We start from the raw sequence: 17955 nt of genomic DNA, 5'->3' as shown, positions 1-17955 counted from the left end.
CCTGGAGAGACGCGTCCGCTGTCAGTACTATTTGTGGAACAGGCTCTTGGAACGGTCGGCCCTTGCAAAGGTTTTGTGGAGTCCACCAATGCAGAGAGTTGTATGCCCGACCGCTCACCAACACTAGGTCTTTTAGCTGTCCTTGAGCCTGATTCCACTGACGTGCTAGGCACTCCTGAAGCGGGCGCATATGTAATCTCGCGTGTGGGACTATGAAGATGCAGGAGGCCATCATGCCTATCAACTGCATGAACACTCGCGCTTGAAGTGAGTGTTTGGGTTTGAACTTGGAGATCAGCAGTTGCATGCTGTTGATCCTCACTAAATTTGGCTGAGCTGTGGCCGCCAGAGTGTCTATAGTCGCACCTAGGTACTGTTGTACGTGTGCGGGCTGGAGATGGGACTTTGGGTAATTTAGTGAGAATCCCAGACTGTGAAGAAGGTGAATGGTGCGGGACATGTGGCTGGCACATTGCTGGGCTGACTTCGCTTGAACGAGCCAGTCGTCCAGGTAGGGGTAGACATGTATGTGCTGCCTCCGTAGATGTGCTGCCACTGTAGCTAGGCACTTCGTGAAAACCCTGGGCGCTGTTGTCACGCCGAAGGGAAGGACTTTGAACTGGTAATGCTGACCCTGAACAGTAAACCGGAGGTATTTTTTGTGTGAGGGGTGAATGGGGATGTGGAAATACGCATCCTTGAGGTCCAGCGTGGCTAGGAAGTCTCCCTGCTTGAGAAGCGGAAGGACTTGCTGGAGAGTGAGCATGTGAAAGTGCTCTGAAAGAATGTACCGGTTCAGGGGTCTTAGGTCTAATATAGGTCTGAGTGACCCGTCCTTTTTTGGTATTAAGAAGTAGAGGGAGTACACTCCCGTACCCTGCTCGTGGACGGGTACGACCTCTATAGCGCCTTTTAGAAGCATACTTTTCACCTCCTGCTGTAAGAGCGTTAAGTGCTCTGAGGACATAGGACGGTTTCTTGGCGGTATTGTGGGTGGAGTGGAGGTTAACTCCAGACAGTAACCGTATTTGACAATATCTTTGACCCACCTGTCCGTGGTGATGGAGTTCCACGTGGACAGGAACCTTTGTAGCCTTCCCCCGACAGGTGTTATGTGGTCGGGAGGAAGGGAGAGGGCGTCACTGCTTGTTTTTGGGGGAGGACCTGGTGTTGCCGTAGCCGCGTCCTCTGCCCTTTGTACTGGAGCCACGATATCCACCTCGGGTGTTTTTATCGTAGGTGTTCTGTGTATTGCCTTTGTTATACGTTTGTTGTGACCCCTGTCCTCTACCTGCTCCCTTGTTTCCGGGGCGACGAAAGGAGCCGCTCCGAAAGGACTGAGTTTGGAGGGCGCCCATGGACTTTGCAGTGTCCGTGTCCTTTTTGATCTTTTCAAGGGTGGTGTCAACCTCCGGCCCGAATAAATAGTCGGGGTTGACAGGCTGGTTGAGTATATTATTTTGTACCTCAGGCTTGAATCCAGAGATTCGTAACCAGGCATGTCGTCGCAGCATGACGCTTGTGTTTATGGCCCTGGCAGCTGTGTCAGCGGCATCTAGTGCACACTTGATGGAAGCATTCGTGAGTAGCTGTCCTTCTCTGATGAGAATTTCTGCGCCTTCTTTGAACTGGTCAGGGAGATGTTGGAATAATTGCTCCAGTGTGTCATAGTGCGCTCTATCATAGCGAGCAAGGAGCGCTTGAGTGTTGGCTATGCGCCATATGTTGGCAGCTTGGGCGGCAACTCGCTTGCCAGAGGTCTCTAACACCTTGGACTCTTTGTCCGGGGGAGGAGCGTCACCTGTCGTTTGCGAGTGTGCCCTCTTGCGAGCATTCGCTACGACAATGGAGTCTAGTGGTAATTGGCCTCTGATGTAAGTAGGGTCCCCAGGTGCTGATCGGTATTTCTTATCAATCCTGGGGTTTATCACTCGTGCCCTGGTGGGTTCCTTGAAAATGTCCTTGGCTGGTTTGAGGACTCCTTTCAACATGGGCAGAGTCTTTACATGCCTTTCTGAGGATGCGAAAGTGTCCATAAGAAAGTCATCTTCGATGGTGTCAGAGTGAAGCTGCACCCCATGGTTATTCGCAGCCCGTTCAATAAGAGCGTTGAAGGCTGCAGTATCCTCTGTGGGAGATGTTTTTGCCCCATAGAGTTGTGGGTCCTGTGCATCGAGAGGTGCACCTGGGTCTACAGGGTCGCCCCAAGTGTGATCAGGGTCCTGCTGGTCATCAGGGTCCATGTCTCCACGGTAGGGGATTTGGTCCTCCATGTAGTCCTCCAACGCATCCGTGTCGGAGTGTGTGGGAGAGAATAATTGTGGATCCTGGTAGGATGAGTGGAAAGGTTCATAAAGGACAGGTTCTGATTCCACAGGCAGCTTCCTTTTTAGTGGGATCCTGAAAGGGTCCAACGGTGGTTCCGAAGTTATTCTCCGCTCGTGGAGAATCATTCTGCCAGTGTTGGCGTCGATGACATGTGCCGGAGACGTCTCGGCAGGTGTAATCGTGGACTGGGTGACCCGTGTCCTGAGTTGGAATATTTTCGGGATTGTGGACGGAGGCAAGCCAAAGGTAATGTTGGCTGGCACCGAAGAGGCTGCCGGAGCGTCGATCGGTCCGGAACCAGACGGGTCCTGGAGGGCAGTCTTTGTTTTGCTGCTTTGTGCCGCAACGGGTCGCGTTTGGGGCGCCTTTGAGGCTTTTGCACCGACCAGGTTCGTAGAGGCGGCCGTGGACTTTTTCGGCGCCGGTGGTTCATCGAGTCGAGGTGTGGAAATGACCGTCGACGTTTTCGATGCGTGAGGCTTTGGTGTTGTCGAGGGAGCGATGCGAGACGTAGCAGGCAGTGCGGTCCTCGGTGTCGGTGGCGTCGGCGCCGGGAGTTGAGCAGGTTTGTTGGTGCCGAAGGCCTTTTTCCGTACGTCGATTCCGACGTCGCCCGCTTCAAGTTCGGCACCGAAGTCTCTCTTGGTGCGCTCGGTGCCGACGCGTTTCACTGGCGTCGAAGGCCTCGATCCGACTAGCACCACTTTCGGTTTCGGTTTCGTTTGAACCGGTGCAGCTTTCGGTTTCGGTTTTGTAGAAGTGAAACCAGCCGGTTTAGGCAGTAATGGCTGCCGCTTAATGTCCGAGGCCGGGCCCGAGGGCGGGGCCGAAGAACTGCGGGATGAGTCTCGGGTAAGGCCCGAAGGCGATCCCTCGACCGGAGCCATAGACTGTGGCTCTGGGCTTTCTTCGGTCTGAACAGGTAGGCCTTGTTCATCATTGGAGCTACTCTCTTCGGCCCCTAAGGCCTCCTCGTCGTCTCCTACCTCGGTGTCGTCTTCACCTCTGTGGAAGAGTGATTCGTCGACTTCGTCCGATCCGGAGCCGTGTTCGGAAACGGGACTGGAGGGTAGGACTTCCAATTCTTCGACATCTTCGGCCTCGTTGAAGATGTCCGCTGGTGCCGGTGCCGCGTGCTGCGCTTCGAGTCTCGCCGCTCGTCGATTCCGTAGAGTCTTTTTGGAACGGAACCGGGCACAGGCCATGCATGTTGATTCGTCGTGGTCCGGCGAAAGGCATTTGTTGCACACCGGATGGACGTCGATGTGGGGGTACTTCGCATTGCACACCGGACACCTCTTGAATGGCGTCCTCGATTCCATCGTCGAAGTAGTCAATGGACAGGTAAATGCGAAAAAAGTCGGTCCTGAAAGTTAGTAAACTAACAAGGTGGGATCGAAAACCGATCGATAAACAGTACCGACGCGAACTAAAGGCCTTTTGGCCTCGACAAAATTTTTTCCTAACTTGAGCTAAGATAGCACATCCGAACCCAATGGCGGAAAAAAACAATCTGAGGATGGAGGGGATGCCCATGCGCACTGTAGTCCAGGGGAGGAGTCACCTATCCAAGGATACTTCGAAGACTCTTCCAGGACAACAACGTGCAAACATCCGGACCCAACACTAGGCGGCGATCTATGCACAGATATGAATTCAGCAGCCCACATGCCTCGAACATGTATTATCCAATAGAGACTATCTAGCCACAGATACCTTAGACTATTCATCAGGTGTCAAACTTGACATGGACATTTTTGGGTGAGCAGTACTCCTGTGTGCAGGTAGGTGTGGCGTCGTTCAGCACCACCTGGCATCCTCAGCGCTGGAAGTGATGTGTGCAGTGCCTATGGAGGAGTTACCCCAGCACACTTATGTCAGTTTCTTTTTGTGGTTTTCCACGCCAGAAGTGTGGAGCCATGAAGGGCACTGATGCGCTAAACTAGGAGTTTGAAAGGGGAACAGCCCTTAGCCTAAAATCTGTTGGCAGAGCATGAAGGAGGGCTAGGTCGGTAAGGAATCTGCGGCTAGACAGGCTCTTTCAGATAAGGTGTTAACGAAGGTTAGTAACTTGCTTATCTGACAGAGACTTCTAACCGGGGATTCCTTAGAATAGAGGGGCTGCGATATAGATTAGGCTTGAAAGGCCAACAGGACGGAGCGGGCAAAATGCACATCACGCCAGACAAGACTGTCCAGGCAGTAATGCTTTGCGAACGTGTGCAGGTAAGCCCACATTGCTGCCCGACAGATATCCAGGACACAAACTCTGCAAGCTAACGCAGTGGTCACAGTCTTAGCTCTGAAGGAATGAGCTTGAAAGTCTGGAAGAGGTTGCTTTTTTGCCAATGATTAGCAGAGTTTTATGCAATGCACTATCCATCATGGGATGGTGCATTTCTGCACTGCCTTTCCTTCCTTTGCTCCGAATTATCCCATGAAGTACTGATCGTCCACCCGAAACTATTTTGTGCAGTCGAGGTAAAATGAGAACGCTCTTTTTGGGTCCAACCAATGGCATACCTTGTCTTCATTAGAGGGATAAGACCGAGCATGGATGGTAGGCAGAGTTATGGACCAGCCTATGTGAAAGGGTGTTACCACTTTCAGTAGAAAGGATGCTCTACGAAGGACCAGTTTGTCTGGGTAAATGTTGAGGTACGGAGGATGTGCTGACAGTGCCTGCCACTCACTGACACTCCATGCAGGTGTTATCACCACTAAGAAGTCAGTTTTTATGGTAGTAGGCTCAAGAGGGCAGTTATGTAGAGGTTCAAAGGGAGCACACATCTAACATCTGATAACTAGGTTGAGGTCCCACTGTAACATAATGAAAGGTGCTGGTGGGAACATATGTTGAAGTCTTTTCAGAAACCCATTTACAATAGGGGACTTGAAAAGCAAGAACTGATATGGCAACCGTAGAAATGCAGAGATGGCAGACAAATAACCTTTCAATGTGCCCAACGGAGAGCCCTGATGGGCTAGGGTAAGAACAAACAGAATAACCTGGGAATAGGGTGCAGAAAGGGAGTCAACTATTTTCACCTGTGCACTAAGCCACAAACTTGCTTAAAAGGCAGCACTTCGTGGAGGGACGCCTGGCTGCCAAGATAACACTGCAAATTTCAGGCGAAGGTCGAAAGCTGTTAACCGTCACCGCTCAATCTCCACACATGAAGGGTCGGGTGCAGAACCCAGCACTACCTCTGTGACAGAAGATCCTCCTGAAGAGGAAGCCTGATTGGAGGACCCATGCTCAACTGCTCGGGATATCAGACTCTCAGAGTCAAATCCGTAGCCACTAGAATGATTTGGGCCCAGTCGTTCCTGATCTTCTTGAGAACTCTGGGCAAGAGTGGTATGGGAGGAAAGGCGTCCTTACAGGAGGCTGGAGCTCCATTCGAGACGAAAAGTGTCTCAGAGCGAGAGCAGCCTTGGAAACTCCAACAAGCAAAACTGCTGACATTGTGCATTCTCGACGGAGGTGAACAGAAATAACCAAGGCTCTCCCCACTCTTGGACGAGACCTTGCGCCACCTCTGGATGGAGAGGCCATACGTGATGCGCTAGGCATGGACACCTGACTTGGTCCGCTCTGACGTTCAGAGGGTCTGCCAGGTGTTAAACCACAAGGAATATGCACTGGTGTACCAGCCAAGTCCAGAGGTGCAAGGCCTCCCTCTTGACAAAGGCTTTATAACCCCACACCGCCCTGTTTGTTGCAATACCATATGGCGGTGTTGTTGTCCGTTAACACCTGCACTATCTTTCGCCTGACTGAAGGAAGGAAGGAAGGAAGGCTTTTAATACCAATCCGATCACCTGAAGATCCAGTAGATTGGTCTCCTGCGGTATCCAGACTCCACATCAGAGTCCTTTGTCCTCCACCTCTTCCAGGGGGCCAAGGGAGAGGGGTCTGCCACTGACCCAATCGTGGTTTGTTAGCCAGCCACCACTGCAGGTCTTTTGCAGTTCCCTCGGAGATATGGACCATGTCGGAGAGAGTCCCTGGATGCTGCCCCCACTGGAACTTCAGGTCCCACTACAAAGCCCTCATATGCCAGAGGGCATGTGCTACTGGGAGGTTGCAGGAGGCCACGAGTCCCACCAGCCTCAGTCAGTCTCACAGAAATCAGGGATACATGCTGAAACATCAGTATTACAGCCTGAACATCTTGGGCACGCCGCTCAGGAGAATAAGCCACAAACTGCACTGTGTCCAGAACAGCTCAGATGAAAGAGAGCGTCCGATAGGGAGTGAGGTGTGACTTCAGCATGTTGCTAATGAATCCCAGAAAATGCAGCAGGTTCGCCGTTCCCCTGACTTCTGTAGATGAACTGTAACCAACACCATCGCGTTTGTGAGTACCCAAGGGCCATGGTAAGGCCCCAAAGGGGAGCATGGCAAACTGAAAGTGCTCCTTGCCAACGTGAACCATAGGTAACGCCTGTGGGCAGGTAGGATGGGGGATGTGAAAATATGCACCCTGCATGTCCAACAATACCATACAGTCTCCTGGGTTCAGAACAGACAGGGCTCAGGCCTTCTCCAAGACCATGGGCAGCACTTGCTCAACTGAGTCCCAGATGGTATGGAAGTACTGATCCAAGAGGCATGCGGTGTTCACAGACACATTGCCAGGCTAGAGGAAGAGAACAATATCTTCCCCAAGGTATTTAGCCTTTTGGATGCCCTCTCCAAAGGAGTGGTAGGGGATGCGCCTGGGTTGACTTTGGAGATGGAGGATTGAACCCCCAACCTCTCTGGGGTGGGGTGCTGGATGAGGAAATTGTGGTCTCCTGGGGTGGGCAATGGCAGGCAATTTTCCAATGCACATGAACTCCTTGGACCAGGTCCCGGGTAGTACGTCAGAAAGTGCTTTATTGAACGAGAGTAATGGTTTGATGGGAGCAACTCATGGCTGAAGCAGCTCTGGCAAGATGTGTGTCTTGACTGCCACTGAGGGCAGCGTTAAGTCCAGGAACTCAGCCACCCTCTGCACCACCATTGCGAAACAGGCACCCTCCCCCTTAGCGACGTTAATGGGAGAGACCAGGCCAGTATTTGGGGAGGCGTCCAGTCCAGCAGCATCTTGTAGATCCTCCAACCAGCTGTCCTCGGGATCTTCTAAAGTCTGGTATTCATATGGGTATGCAGACTCCTCCCAATCATGACCCAATTGAGGCCGGTCATAGGAATAAGGCACTGGCTAATATATGGCCATACGGCTCCATATCGGAGAAGGGAATGATGAATGGGTGGAGCCACCGCAGGGCATCGGTGGCGCTGGCACTAGAGTGGGCACAGGGGAAGGTAAAGGCCACTCGACAGGCGCTGCTCCGGATCAGTTAATGTATCCCTGAGGCCCAACCTGTGCAAAGGATGAACCTGCCGCCTGAAGGCCAATAGGGGTTGCTCCCAGACACACAGGGGTCCAAGGACACTCAAGAGAGGTCGGGCAGTTCAAAAATGAGTTGCACAGCCTTATAAAACTAGTTTAGTTTGGCTGGGGCTGCTGTGGCTCCTGGAAATTCAGAGAGGTGTGGAGATGGCCCAGGCACAGACTCCACCACAGAAGTAGGCCTCCAGTGCCAACGGTCCAGCAACCCTTTCGAAGTCTTGCGTTGTGAAGTGAAAGACCTTGTTCACTTTTTCCTTTCTTTTTGTCGGACATCTGTGAATGACAAGCTCCGCATGCATTAAAACCTGCCTTTCTGGTGGGCATCCTTCACACCAGGAGACAAAGTCTCAAAAGAATCTTTGACAAAAAGTCAAAGAAAGCTCTCCTCCGAATTGGCGATGACTGGTGTGGAAATAAAATAACTGATGTCAGCGCACTAGGGTAGCACCTATATAGGCACCGCAGAGGTCCCTTCCGCCACAGACGATGGCACGCGTGTCCAAATGATGCCATCGATCAGCCTGCATTGGTACTGCTCACCAAAATATTTCAAAGTCCAGACCTACGTCTGGGGAAATATTCGAAGGTACGGAATTTTGTGCCTAGAATACTCTATCAGACCTTTTTATGTAGCTACTTTGCAGTTTTCTCAATGCTCATTGCCAGGTGGTATTCCTGGGCTATGCTCTGCTTGAAATGACAATGAGCTAAGAAAGATTCTTAGTCTTGCAGGTGAATAGCTGCATCTACTTAAACGGGATGTTCCTCCGTCTAGGCCATAGTAATAAAGGATTGGATTTATTGGACCTTAAGCATGTAGTGGTCTAAGGGGCAGCCTCTAGTGATTGAACTGGAGTTGTAGGATTGTGTCTTTTCAGTATCGTCACTGTTGAATCTTTTAGCAACAAGACCCTGTATGTTGACAGCAAGGTCCTCAACACGGAGGCCCTTTCAGAGGGATTTTTTTAACTGATCAAATGAGAACTACTCTACACGGAATGTGAACCATCATGGTCATACAGCTACTCCTCTGGGAGACCCCTAAGTATGTCCGGGTAGGTGGCACACAAACATATAGAAAAGAACTGCATTGCCTTACCATATATGTTCACCCATGCCACTTCTCTTTTGCTTAAGGAGATTGTGAGCACTTTTTCATGATGCCCAGATTGGCCTGTGAGCACCTTCTTGCTCTATCCTGCAACCTCAATAATAAGACATTGTGGAAATTTGTGGGAGCTCATTTACAGTCCAACTCTCAGGCGGATAAACCATGAATAGAACCAGTTAATCGTTCCTGGACTTAATCCCACCACAAAGGTATTTTTCAAAATGTGCCGCACGATTGACAAACTTCAATTCACAGAAAAAAGCTAAGAAAAAAGAAACAAAATGTTCTGTAAAGATATATGAAAAAAATCAAATAGGCAGAATAGGGTTTTGAATGAAGTAACAAATCTGCTTTAAAACAAGGATTTAAAAACGAGAATTATAAAAGGCAAAAGATAGTGTATTTCGAGGCCTCTTTGCTGCACTTAGGAAACATTTTCTCTGAAAAACGGACACTAGAACCACTTGATTATGATGCCCACCTTCCTAAAAGTGTCAGAGTCCAATAGATAAAATAAATAACAAAAAATTGAACAGCCGAGCTGCCGTTTTCGCTAGTTTTGACCAGAGCTTAGTTACATAGTGTATTCTGTAATCCGACTCATGGCTGCGGTACAAGGGCTTAAATGAATTTAGAAAAAATCTTATGAGAAAGAATGAGGATGATGAGGAAGTCACAAAGGACAGAGCCTTTCCCGCCAAAATGTCCAAAAAGGCATAAATGAGATCTGCAGACAATGTACTTTGGACTGAAAAGGTTTGCGACTGTTTCAGCAAAACTTGCATTCACATGCTGGGTTTGGCCATATTCAGTCCTGGGGTCCCCCACACAGCGAGACCACTGCTGGACAGAAGATGATTAGGCAAGTGACTTTCTGTCACAGACCGCTGATTAATTACATGCATCATAGGAGATTTGGTTGAAAGAGTGGCCAACAAAATATCTCAAATCCATCCAAACTACCATAAAAATGTAGACAATCAGCCATGAAAGAGAGAGATTCAGAAGTGATGGCATGCAAATGAAGACATGGTTACCTTGACGGATGGCAGACAGCAGGTCACTTCGTGCATCACTGACAGGAGGCAGGGAAGACTTTGGCTTGGGAGCAGAGGGTGTTATAGAAGGGGCTGATGGAGGGAGAGGTGGTGGTGGGGGTCCAGGTGGAGGTGGTGGAGGTGGGGCTGGTGGAGCCCCGCTCTGGGGTTGCGGTGATGGAGGTGGGAGCACGGAAGTGTAGTCCAACATTGAGGTGGGAGGTGGAGGAGGAGGCGGGGCATTGAATGAAGGATGAGGGGGGAAACCAGGGGGAGATGGAGGAGGTGGGGTAGAGGGTGAAGAATACTCATACAAGGGCGGTGGCAAAGGACTCTCCCCATAGGGGGGTGGTGGCGGAGGGGCAGGGGGTGGGGAGAATCCTGGCCTAGCACCTGTTGGGGATCCCACGGGGGGTGCAGGAGGCGGGTGGCCAGGGCTGACTAGACTGGAACGCTTCACCAGTCCTGGCCCATCTGGTTCATCCACTGGAAAGCTGTAACTGGAAACCAAATAGAAAGAAATCAGACTCTGGCATTCATTTTCAGGCCGCTGGGCATAGCTGGGAAGGTGCTCTATTACATGATATACCAAAGGGGCAGAGATGGGAAATTACAAGCCGCTCGCAGAACCCCAACACTCTTCAAAAGGGGCTGAACCACTTGTAGCACTCTGAGCCCTGTACCCTCATAAAAGGATTCTATTACCTCTCAGGTAAGATCTCATATGAAAGAGTCAAGCCACCCACACTTTCACAGAAGCCATCTACATATGGCACCAGGGCCTCTCGAGAAGCACTCCATATACAAAGCTCACAAGCAATGGTGTAATATGCTTGTCTCTTCATTTTGAATGTGTGCGATGTCTCATCTTTTAGAGAATAAATTAATTACTACAGCTATTATTAATATATCTAGGTGATTTTATAAAACTATAGCTAAAATAATGTCAACATACGTTAAACATAGCGTAGATTGTTTAAAGCAAATACAGAATACACCGGATTTCACGGAGGAATGTAGACTATTTAACCTAGATTTAGAATAAATACTGCAAAAACAAGGTTCTGAAAACGGAGAGTACATTTTACTTCAATAATTGGAAATATGAGCAAAACGTTATCTGTATTAGTCCAAAATTTAAAGAAACATTTCATTTATGAACTGAAAGGAACTGATATAAGGTCCCAAATGGCTCTGTCACATGTGAATATTTTTATGTACACATTTTTAAGAGATCATATTATCAATAACATTCAATGGATGGAACAAAATATACACCAGCAGCTTACATTGACAATATCATTTGGATATGTAACAGCACTACAGAAAACGTAAAATTGTTTCACTCACTGCTTAATCTGCATAGCCATATTTAGTTTAGTATTACAATTTGTAATGCAGATATACATTTTTATATCAGAACTGGAGACAGGGATTATGCTTTTCTTTCTTGCCTTTACTCATTTATCGGCCAAGTAATAACATTACATCTCCCATCAGTCCAAAGGTTTTAACTACAAACATTTTACTAAAAAAGTCATATATACCACAGGAAACAATCTAAAAACGGAACATTTTCTCTCCGCTTCTTTCTTTCTTCCCTGCCCAGTAGATAGAGAGAATGTTTTTTTTTGCTTTCTTAGTCATGCAATGTCTTGCCTGCAGTTTGAGGTAGTGCTACTGCAAAAAACTACAGACTACAACATGGCTCAGTACAAAATAATTATCAAAAAAAGGGGGGAAGGAGAGGTTTTAACGGTTAGGTTCACCCTCCAATTGTATACATAAATAAATAAATAGCCTGAACCTTCAGGTTATAGGAACCTAACCTAGGGGTGTCAGGAAGGCACTTGTTTCCCGAAAAAACACCCAAGGAAAAGAAAGGGGCAGAACAATTCCTTTCTTGAGTCCCCTCACTCACCAGGGTTTCCCCACGGTGACATGCTTCATCATTGGGGTCCTCTCAGTCCTCTACGGACTGAGGCGTGCTGCAACTTGCGGATTACGTAGGAGCACTGAACAAAACTATGTGTGGTGCAAGTGTCGTGGTATTGAGTGGTTTAAAGTGAATTAAAATAATCAACTAGTGGGCCAAATATATTTTATTCTTGCTCCTAGCTAATTGGTTAAAAAAGTGGGTAATATGCTAGAATAAACTACTTTAATGGGTAAGTGTACCTAGCATATGGTCGACTAGTTTCGAGCTTCCCTAGCTCTTCCTCAGGACTACACTGGGACCAGCCCAGTGCAAGTACCACTCCTAGAAGACCTGATTCCGGTGCAAAGATAAGTGAAAAAACACACAAACGCTGCGCCTAATAAGCATGCGTTAAACAAAATACATACGTAATGTACGTCTAGTAAAATATCTTAAAAGGCAAAACTGTGCCTCATGATCGACTGAGGGGGGGTGGTGGACACTCGTACACTTGTACTTTTCAAGCCGCCCTCCGGAATCACCTACTGGAGACCTGCCTCGCCGACCGCGGTATTTTGTTTAACGCATGCTTATTAGGCGCAGCGTTTGTGTGTTTTTTCACTTATCTTTGCACCGGAATCAGGTCTTCTAGGAGTGGTACTTGCACTGGGCTGGTCCCAGTGTAGTCCTGAGGAAGAGCTAGGGAAGCTCGAAACTAGTCGACCATATGCTAGGTACACTTACCCATTAAAGTAGTTTATTCTAGCATATTACCCACTTTTTTAACCAATTAGCTAGGAGCAAGAATAAAATATATTTGGCCCACTAGTTGATTATTTTAATTCACTTTAAACCACTCCATACCACGACACTTGCACCACACATAGTTTTGTTCAGTGCTCCTACGTAATCCGCAAGTTGCAGCACGCCTCAGTCCGTAGAGGACTGAGAGGACCCCAATGATGAAGCATGTCACCGTGGGGAAACCCTGGTGAGTGAGGGGACTCAAGAAAGGAATTGTTCTGCCCCTTTCTTTTCCTTGGGTGTTTTTTCGGGAAACAAGTGCCTTCCTGACACCCCTAGGTTAGGTTCCTATAACCTGAAGGTTCAGGCTATTTATTTATTCAGTACAAAATAAAGCAGGCCTGTATCTAAAAAATGCCCAGGTGGCATTAAAAACAGCTTCACAATCCGTCTTTTTTAAAGGTCCCACTGTGGTAGAGGGGTGGGCACAGAGGTGGGTGGAGGCAGTTTCTATGCGATGCTGAAGGTGGTTGGATACACCAGTGCGTCAAAGAATGGTGGTATCCCTGGTGAGTGACTCTGCCCCTCTCTCCTCTACTACTGTAACTAATAACATGCAGGAACAAGCATTGGCATAGCCAATAGGTCTCGCCTTTGGGACCTTATAAGTGTTTAGCTATACAACAGTTGCATGACTAAATACTTATAAGGTCCCAAAATCGAAACCTATTGGCTATGCAAAGCGGCCATGCGGCCGCGAAAGTGATCGAGATCACGATCCGAAAATGAAAGTAATCGCGGTAAAGCGCGAAAATGAAAGTAATCGCGGTAAAGCGCGGCGCGCGCGCCCGCGCACATGCACTGTAGCTCTAGGCTGGCCTGGTAGCACTTTTTGGAGCCCTCTCAATAAGTCTCGCCAGACCAGCGCATGCGCTGGGTCAGGCGAGACCTAAAAGGGAAAGGGGGATAAGGCAGCAGTCCCAGTCAGTATAAAAAAGCCACAGCAAAGGAGGAAACATCTTCACAATTTTCTCCATGTTGATTAAAAACCCGGAAGGCCTAGTTGAATGGCACATTGTGGAACATTCGGCATTTATCTTGGACTCTGTATATATTTTTCTACTGGTTTTGACACGGTTGATGGCTGTTCCATTTGTTTATTTAGACATCCGGATCATTCCCTTTAAGCTACACCCAGTTTGTGGAATAGAGTAGATCCTGATACCCAGGAATTTAGTATTCCGCTCTCCACTTAAGTCAACACCATCCCCCTTAAAGGGAAAGCATTGAAGTTCCCCTGTGGAACCAGTTTTCAGTGACTGTGACAACTCCCAGGTATTTATTTTCCTATAGGTCTCATTTACTTAATAGTTTGACGGTATACCTTCTTTTTTCACAGCTCTTGGTGCCGCAGGTTTCGTTCTTGCACCTGAGAGGAGTCCTACTGCATACAATGTTGAACAACAGGACATGGATTTGACAAAGAGGTGAGGCAGTGTCTCTTCTGGTCATGCCTCAGGTTATTCCGCCTTTCAATTCTATAGTGTGATGGGTTGTCACAAAACAAAGTTGAGCAGCAATCAAACTAATCAAATGCCTTCACCAGCGCCAACTAGGAACCAACCTTAACCCAAGTTAAGTTAGTCCTTAACTTAGGTTAAGGACTAAATGTGGTGTAACAGTGATAAAACCAGATATATAGCAACTAGAAAGATGGTTCCTAAATCAGGTTGTGCAGCTGCAGAACATGGGCCCCAACTACAGCTTTTATGGGGGGAGGGGACTGGATGTAGAGAGCTCTCACTGGTCTATTAGCTAGAAATTACTCTGAATCCTTAATGATGGAACAAGAAACTATTTAATTCACTTCAGAGTATTTTGGTAGTCTCGGGCGCATTCACCTTTTTGGAGGATACCCCCAGCAGGCAGTCTGCAAAGTAAGGATAACAACGGAGCTCATTTAGCTGTAGAAAGGCCACAACCAGAACTATCAGTTTACCAATTATGCATGTTGCTGTGCTTTGTTGGTAGTTCTGGTCTCTCTGGGTTAACCAGAGCAAGGGGAACTGAAGGACGTGATAACATACATTCCACAATCCATCAAGCACTATCACCTGTTGAGCTGAACTTCTGCCAAAATGTGGGCTAAATTCACCATCTATAACTTCTGAGGAAAGGAAGTAGTCGATGAAATACAAACGTAGTATATAACCCCTTTGCCTTTATTTTTTATTCTGACTGTTACGCTAACAGTGGCCACACCTATTTGTTTTAAGGAGATACTGCTCTTGGTTGCAGTGGCAGTGGAACATTTCGAACTTACCTTCGGAACGCATTATCTGGTAGGGACAGTCTAACTGTAGATTCCTTAACTTTTTAATTCTCCCCAGGTGTCAGACTGTATCCAGAATTTTTTCAACAGTACCTCTCCGCGTCATAGGATTTTGTGAGGACTTCAAATCTAGTTCTGACATCAGTAGAGTTCTAGAAGTCACCTAAGGCGTGCAGACATCATTTTCTTCTGTGAAACAGTCCATGCCATAATGCAGAATCACTATAGAAACTGGTTGCGGAAACAGTGTGCCCGCCCCCTCCCCCCCCCCCCCCCCCCCCAAAAAAAATAAAAATCAATGTATCTTTGAAACAAGAATTAGAAAACAGAAATAAATGGTATGGCAATACCAAGTCAAGGTCTACAAGGTAAGACCAAATGGTTCATGCATTCACACAGCTACATGAAAGAACGCTTAGTGATGTATAAAACCATTGCTGAAATGGGGTAACACCCTTATACCCAGATAATGTCCATATGGAAAGATCAAATGGTACGGTGAATCACATAGCTACTTGAAACACTGACCGCCACTGTATAAACCAGGGTTGTAAAAGGAAATGACTCTTACACTACAAAACGTTCGCAGAGTGGGGAGGATGGGCAGGGTGTTAAGGAATCTGAAGCTAGACTATATCTCTACCAAATAATGCGTTACCAAAGGTAAGTAACTCGTTCATCTGATAGAGACATCAAGCCACAGATTCCTTAACTTTTGCATTAAATACCATTGTTCTACACAACCAGAGGAGGGTCTGCGAACGAATCCTATAAAAGTTCTCAGAGACAACCAGCCGGTCAAAATTAGCAATAGAGCAGACGTACATATACGTCATATTTGCATATGGCAAAGCTATATCTAAATATGCACAACACAGATACATTACAACTGTGTGTACGCCATATACCCTGGGTGACCTAGCATTAAGATAATGCCAAGTGCTCAAAAGTATCCTAAGAGGCTGTTACTATCATCAGCCTAAAAGAAAACGCAGGAGAATGAAACCTTGCTAACTGAAAACACTTACTACCACACTTGATCCAATAGGTCAAAATGAAGTGCAACCCAACCCATGAAAATCTCAGAAAGAGCTATCCAGTTGCAATATTGGACCACAAGGAATATTGGACAGAACCAAAATTTGACCGCAAAACTGACAAGGGATTATAAATATATATGTGTAACTACACCAGCATTTCAAAGTATACGGAAAGAAGAACTCAGGATGTTCTTAAGGAAGAGAAGATCTATAAAGGTGAACATTCTCTTAAGAAATCCTCCCAGAAAATGCTGCACATGACCGGAAAAGCTAACCCCCCTAAGGTCAAAATATTCTCACACTGCATTCCAGATAACATTACAAGCAGTGATCGCGCAACAGCCACGTTCTAAGAACGGAAGTAAGCCATATATCTTCAAAAATTTCGGTAAGCGTTAGTGATATAATCAATCGAAAGAATACAGGTATACCCAAGCCATAGGTATACCTGTACCACATAACCTGTCAAAGACAGTACTGATACAATAATATCTGCGAAGTACACAATACTACGTCAGGTGTCACCAACAGGCTGACCTTATACCACCATGGCACTGCCATGACATGGCCAGCCTTGCAAAAACCAATATATTAATATCCTCCAAATAACCCTTGTGTAGGGAAAAATCAATTTGGTATATAATTAGAAAAAGAGAAACTACAACTCTGTTTCACCCAGTCTATCATGGAAACGCTGTAAAGCAGAGTCTGCCTAGGCACCAAAGAGATGGGTGCCATGGAAAGGGCATATCGACCAAAGCAGCCTGGACAGCTTCTGAAAATCCAGAAGTTTGCAACCAGGCACAACGCCGTAGTGTCACCAGATTGTATGGCCCATCTTACTGAATCGGTAGTATCCATGCAGCATCTAATAATCAGCTTAGCAGCCTGCTGTCCATCCTGAAACAACTGTTCAAGATTTGATTGGAGGTCATCCAGAAGTGTCGGCAATATAGTCTGCAAGGCATACCACAAAGCGTGAGAAAAATGGCCAAGAGCACAAGACCTGTCAGTGGACCTTAAAGAAGAACTAGTAGAGGAAACAAAATATGTTTGCCACACAAATCTTGCCTCCTAGAATCTCTATCCAATGGAACCTTAGGTGAATCTGATAACTGACCCAGAGTCTGGTTCCAGTGACGTGGTAAGCATTCCTGGAGAGGACACATCTGAAGTCTTGCGTAGGGTACTATGAGAATGCAGGACGCCATCATTCCTAGTAGTTGCATGAATACTCGAGCTGGTATGGAGTGTTGAGGCTGAAACTGAGACAGTACGCTCTGAAATGTCCTGAGTCTGGCTGGAGTTGGGTATTCTACAGATTGGTGTGTGTCTATGGTAGCTCCTAGATAGTCTTGAGACACTGAGGGTTGTAGATGGGATTTGGCCTGGTTTATTGTGAACCCTAGTTGGTGAAGGAGTTGCACAATTTTCTCTGTGTGTTGCAGGCAACTGTTGTGTGAACCGGCCTTTATAAGCCAGTCGTCCAAGTAGGGGAAGAAGTGAATGTGTTGTCTTCTCAGGTGGGCTGCGACTACTGCTAAGCATTTTGTGAAAACCCTTGGAGCAGTTGTTACTCCAAAGGGTAGGACCTTGAATTGATAATGTTGACCTGCTACCACAAAGCGGAGGTATTTGCGGTAGGCAGGATGTATTGGTATATGGAAATAAGCGTCCTTTAGATCCAGAGTGGATAGGAAGTCGCCTTGTTGAAGGGGAGGAAGCACTTGCTGGAGGGTTGCCATGTGACAATGGTCCGACTGAATGTATAGATTGAGATCTCTGAGATCCAATATGGGTCTGAGAGAGCCATCCTTTTTGGGAATCAGGAAGTATAGGAATACACTCCTGTTCCTTGATATTGTAAAGGGACTGGTTCTATTGTACCTTTTTGCAACAATGAAAAAACTTCTTGCTTTAGAAGCGCAAGATGGTCTTGTGACATGAGGTGTGACCTTGGAGGAATATTGTGTGGAGTACTTGTAAGTTCCAGGCAATAACCAGATTGGATAATTTGTAGCACCCATTTGTCGGATGTAA

General features: G+C 47.2%; 1 protein-coding gene across 7 annotated transcripts in view; it reads right to left on the bottom strand.

The window, feature by feature from the left end:
- Positions 1 to 17955, bottom strand: part of WASF2 (WASP family member 2) — a 432058-nt gene that overhangs the window by 22575 nt on the left and 391528 nt on the right. For all 7 annotated transcript variants that reach the window (XM_085645690.1, XM_085645694.1, XM_085645692.1 and 4 more), the window contains one exon: positions 9882 to 10381. In XM_085645690.1, coding sequence (XP_085501816.1) covers positions 9882 to 10381 — 500 coding nt within the window. The remainder of the gene's footprint in view (positions 1 to 9881; positions 10382 to 17955) is intronic.

The sequence above is a fragment of the Triturus cristatus genome, chromosome 3_1, assembly GCF_964204655.1.
Source record: "Triturus cristatus chromosome 3_1, aTriCri1.1, whole genome shotgun sequence".
NCBI classification, from domain to species: Eukaryota; Metazoa; Chordata; class Amphibia; order Caudata; family Salamandridae; genus Triturus; species Triturus cristatus.
Note: the sequence above shows the minus strand (reverse complement) of the source record. Positions and strands in the feature narration are given on the sequence as shown.